At 45.9% G+C, this 5,833-nt stretch overlaps 1 protein-coding gene across 1 annotated transcript; it reads right to left on the reverse strand.

Moving 5' to 3' along the window:
- On the reverse strand, positions 1-228 carry PtA15_15A140 (uncharacterized protein; the record flags this gene model as incomplete). Its single annotated transcript, XM_053163316.1, has 2 exons — positions 1-153; positions 223-228. The coding sequence occupies 2 exons, from the start codon at positions 226-228 to the stop codon at positions 1-3; spliced, it is 159 nt and encodes a 52-aa protein (XP_053027303.1).
- Positions 229-5,833: the final 5,605 nt, after the last annotated feature.

Genomic DNA, 5,833 nt, shown 5'->3' on the forward strand with positions numbered 1-5,833 from the left:
TCAGCAGCCGCCAGCGGGGCCACGCCGCGGTTTGTCAAGTTCTTCAAGTTTGACCTCGCCAAGATGGCCGCGGGGAAGAGGCCCTGGCAAATTGTTGAGTAAGGTGGTGCGGGGCGTTGTCAGGCTTGCAAGTGGCAGGGTTCTCCGGGGCGCCTAGGGCGTGGATGTGGCAACGGGGTGCCTTGTCCTACTGAGGCGCGGAGATTGTAGTGAAGGACGGACAGCCATGGCTGCGGATTGGAAATAGTGGGACGGTGGGCAGTGGCAACGGCGTGGCATGGAGTGATGGCCAGAGGGGTGTTACGACTGGTGAAACGTATTGTTGAGGCTGGATGAGGGTATAAATAGAGCGGAAAGAAGAGGGGAGAAACCCCAGGGGCATCAGTTTCGTCCTAACCCCTCCCTGGAGCGCCCTAATCACTTGATTAGGCCCTCCTGGCAAAACAAAACCAACCGGCCCCTATTTGCTTGTTGCTGCGGCACGGCTGGAGGGTCGTCCATAGGACTCCTGAAGTCTTTGGGGACATTTCAACAGACTGCGGGTGTATTTAGTGTATTTAGGGGCCTCTGAAAAAAAATTGTAATGGAAATACGCCAAAACTTAGATCTAAGTTTCCACGATTGTGTGGATTTGGGAAACTTGGATATAAAACCCAGAAATATTGTGTTTTGGGTCACATGCATTATGCAGCAGCTACAATCTGATCAGTTGCCAAATATTACTACTTTTGTAGTTTCTTGGTGTTTCTGCCACTATATCTCATCACAGTGTGGGAATTCTTCTGCCATATGGTTATCAAAATGTTGACATGCCCCCAAACATTCGTTATGTACCTTTAGTCACCACAAAACCCCCAAATGTAGCAGCTACAGTCTGATCAGTTCGCAAATATCCCTACTTTGGTAGTTTCTTGGTGTTTCTGCCACTATATCTCATGTGGGAATCCTTCTGCCATATGGTTACCAAAATGTTTATAGGCCCCCAAATATTCATTATGTACCTTTACTAACCACAAAACCTCCAAATGTAGCAGCTACAGTCTGATCAGTTCCCATATATCACTACTTCTGTAGTTTCTTGGTGTTTCTGCCACTTTATCTCATCCCAGTGTGGGAATCCTTCTGCCACATGGTTAGAAAAATGTTAAGAGGCCCCCAAAGTTTCATTATGTACCTTGACTGACCACAAAACCTCCAAATGTAGCAGCTACAGTCTGATCAGTTCCCAAATATCACTACTTTGGTAGTTTCTTGGTGTTTCTGCCACTATATCTCATCCCAGTGTGGGAATCCCTCTGCCATATGGTTACCAAAATGTTGACCGGCCCCCAGAGATTCATTATGGACCTTAAGTCACCACAAAACCTAATTTGGGGGTTTTGTGGTGACTTAAGGTCCATATGGATGGCAAGACACGACCCCAACGTCCCCATTGCAAAATGGATAGCCAAGATTCGCAACGCAGCTACAGACCTTGCCAGCATGAAGCACACCCCTAATGACCAGCAGATTTGTGATCGACTTCTTAGAGGACTCGATGACGCCTGGAAACCTATTTGCAACCATCTTGTTTACTCTCTGATTGAAGTCTCTCTTGACGACGCTATTGGGGCTCTGGAGTCGCATGAAGTATTGACTCAAGTATTGATGGACCACTTTGACCCCTCTGCTTCCGTGGCAAAGATTAAAACCACACTTGGGTGCTACAACTGCAGTCAGAAGGGCCACCAGTCCTCCCATTGCCCGAATCCGTCGATCAAGAAGAAATTTACGACGCGGGCAAATGCCACGGAAGCTTGTGCTGGTTCGGCCTCCTTCGCAACTCTTGGTAACTACGAGTCGGAAGACGACAAAGATGAAGACGTCCATAAAAACGATGACGGTGACGATTGCAACGTCGTCTGGGGCTAAGATGGACGACTTCCGGACAACACTTCTATTTGTGATGAGCACAACTCCGGTGCAAATTGATGGTCAATCCTTTGAGCGTGTTTGTTTATTTGAATATTCATTCACTGTCGTGGTGTTTCCCTGTCCCTTACAACCTCTGGATCTCTGACCTGATTACATTTTATTTTCTGTCCCCTGATTCAGATTATGAGCAATTAATTAGTGGTAGAATTGTTTTATCTCTCTTGTTCCTTACAACTATAGTCTTCAGCAAGGGGGTGTGTTAGAATGCTTATATCCCATGTATGCTTCTACTATAGTCTGTGAGCTTGGTCTTGTATTTAGTGTTGTCTCAGCTCGGACCCTTCAGGCTTTTCCTCACTGAATACAAACCACCTTATCTCTGTGTCTGCTCCAACTGTCACAAGACAGTCCGGTGTCTTCAGTCCTGCGACCCCTGTGCCCCTCAACAGGTTTTGTGGTGACTAAAGGTATATAATGAATCTTTGGGCGCCTGCAAACATTTTGGTAACCATATGGCAGAATGATTCCCACGCTGGGATGAGATATAGTGGCAGAAACACCAAGAAACTACCAAAGTAGGGATATTTGCGAACTGATCAGACTGTAGCTGCTACATTTGGGGGTTTTGTGGTCAGTAAGGGTACATAATGAAACTTTGGGGGCCTCTTAACATGTTGCTAACCAGGTGGCGGAAGGATTCCCACGCTGGGATGAGATATAGTGGCAGAAACACCCATAAACTAGCAAAGTAGTGATATTTGGGAACTGATCAGACTGTAGCTGCTACATTTGGGGGTTTTGTGGTGACTAAAGGTATATAATGAATCTTTGAGGGCCTGCAAACATTTTGGTAACCATATGGCAGAAGGATTCCCACGCTGGGATGAGATATAGTGGCAGAAACACCAAGAAACTACCAAAGTAGGGATATTTGCAAACTGATCAGACTGTAGCTGCTCCATTTGGGGGTTTTGTGTTCAGTAAAGGTACATAATGAAACTTTGGGGGCCTCTTAACATTTTGCTAATCATGTGGTAGAAGGATTCCCACACTGGGATGAGATATAGTGGCAGAAACACCAAGAAACTACCAAAGTAGTGATATTTGGGAACTGATCAGACTGTAGCTGCTACATTTGGGGGTCTTGTGGTGACTTAAGGTGTCAGCCTACGTGATGCCAAGGATATTATCCTTCTAGCTACACGTGGTGCAAAGCAAAAAATTAGAGTTATAAAACTCTAAGACAAGGTTATCAGCGTTAATTCCAACGTAATTGTTGGGAATTATGGCGTAAGAATAAGGCAATTTCGGCCAATTTTGGCCAATTTGATGTAATAAAATGAATATAATTAATTTTAAGAGGGGCCTGATAAATCAGGGGTGTTTAATCCCTCTAGAATGAAGAACTGGGGCCTTTAAACAGGGGTGTTTCAAATCCCAGAAAGAAATAGCGGAGAATCTCAAGAGAAGGGGCTTAAACTTACTAGTATAAGAACCTAGGGGCACTTGAGGTTCTTCAGGCATGAAGTTGAGCATTTGGAGGCGCTCAGAAGAGGTAATCTTGAGGGCAGGGTGGTTACTGGACAGCTTCAGGGCGGAAATTGGGGCTAAAAATCACGAAAGTAGGTATTTTACCTGGCAAATCACAGGCTAATGAGGCTGTTGAAGGCGGGTAAATTTCTAGTAGGTAATGTAAAGCTGGGGAATCCCCTTTTGGGCGGAGGAGGAAGGGCCCTTTTTATAGCTCAGGCAGGCCTCCAGGGGCGCCCAGGGGACAGGGGAACACTTGTGGGCGCATTCTGAGGCAATTTGGTTGCGCTAGAAGGCGCTGTGGGTCGTGGAACCTTGGGGCTTGGATACAAGGGTTGCCAAGAGCCTTTTACAGAGGTTCTGTGTGTTTTTACACAAGCCTTACACATCATGGGGGCTGGTTTGGGGGTTCTGTGACGCTCATTTCCGTGGAAATGTGCCACAGAAGGTACTAGAACTGGCTTCTGTGCACTTGTACACATGCAAGCAGTGCTTCATACATGTTCTGGAGGCGCTTATTAAGTGCTCCAGTTCATTTGACCCCTTCTACACATTTACTACAGTTGTAATTTACGTGTAGTGAGGCTTGGGAGAAGCTGGGGGGCTTTCTAGTGTCTCCTGTGCACGTTGCAACGCTTTCTAGTGTCTCCTGTGCACGTTGCAAGAGCTTTTTTCAATCTAGAATGTTTTTACATTGAATGACGTGGTAATTACATTTTGTTTGGTGATTAATTACATGTGTACAAGACATATAACACATGTAATATTGCTATTGGGGCGTATTCTGGCCCATTCTTACTTACTGGTAGCCTGAGCCCTTTGGTTGCGGGCTAGTTTATGCATTATGCATATTTATACACCATGAGCGCGGGCTTGAGCTCTAGGCAACAGAGCACGCGGGATTGGGTGCGCCACGCAACAAATAAAGCCATCTTTTGAACTATACACAACACCTCAGTTACGTCACTGAAAATGGGTGTAAATATATGTACTTATGCATACAAGTGTTAATTAAATTCACATCCCTTGACTCAGCCCAGGATTCATTACCTTCAAGTGTTTAGGTTTGTTGTTCAAGATTTAGAGGGGAATCTTTCCAGCAGTAATTCCTCCACTGTGAGTATATTCCACATGTGGATGATTAGAAAAGCTTGCCATGTTGTAAGCCAAATAATCTCTCTGTGTATGTGATCATATTAGTGATTTTTTTTTATCTCAACAAGCACAAAACCATTGAAAATGAGGTAGGCAACATGACCAAGTGGTGGTTGAAGCCAGCAGTAAATTAAAGGGGCGAAGCGCTTTGCCAGGATGATCACATTGCACAGGCCCACCGGCTTGTCAACCGTTCTCAACCTTGGTCGGCGCGCAAACGTCAGCCACGGTTGTGCTTCATGGCCCAGTACAATGTCCAGGCTCAACAACCTGTTGAATTTCCGCACAACAAATACTACAGAAAAAAGTGTGCATGTTGGCATCACCCCTCCAACTGTTGAAATGAACACCCTGAGACAGCAGAACACAGTGAGTTGTTGAGTTTTTGGGAGGATAGTTCATTGCATAGTGAAAGAAGAGAAAACAGAAAAAGGAAGAGAACTTACCTGAGACAGCAGAACACAGTGAGTTGTTGAGTTTGTGGAAGGATGAGGAAAAGACCTTCCACAACTCTGCTGCCTCAGGTAACTAACTAAAAGATGTCACGTGTGTGAAAGAGGAGAGAAAGGTTTGAAGCACATGAAAGACAAGAAAGAGATGTGACACCTCAGTACATCTCAACACCAACTCTCCCCCCGCGCGTCTCTCTCTCTTGTCAGCCACCAATTACCCCCTTAACCCAGCTGCTGGCCAGATCAGGCCTTGAAAAAACGATCTGGACGGCCTTAACCGTTGTCTCAACCGGATCCGTCGTCTCCTTGGAGAGGGATTCAACAGGCTTGTTGCCGAGCGCGCAAGAGCTACACAGCATGATGACAACAGGACCCTGCCTCCGCGTGTGAAAAACTGCCCTCAGACAAATTTTAGCCCGCCTGCACCAACCTCTGCCACCTCTCCCCCGCCTTACAACACCTCAAAAATCTGCCCCAATTCCTCAACAGCCCCTTCAACTTCCCTCAACCCAAATTTCAGACTCTACCCACCCTTCCCAAAAATTTATCCCCATTATAATTCCTTTCCTAACTTAATTATCACAAATTTAATCCCACCGTCCTCTCTTCCCCTTATCCCATACCATATCCCACCTGTTTTTTATACTTTTTTCCCTTTTATAGGAGGGGAGACTGTAAACACCCTCCCTCCCTTGGGGTTCACAAGGCCACAATACATGTCACACATAGATACATAGCCTGTTCATCTTCCTTCCCTGGCTCAGCAGAGAACTGATCCCCTC

Source organism: Puccinia triticina, chromosome 15A (assembly GCF_026914185.1).
Source record: "Puccinia triticina chromosome 15A, complete sequence".
Classification (NCBI taxonomy): Eukaryota; Fungi; Basidiomycota; class Pucciniomycetes; order Pucciniales; family Pucciniaceae; genus Puccinia; species Puccinia triticina.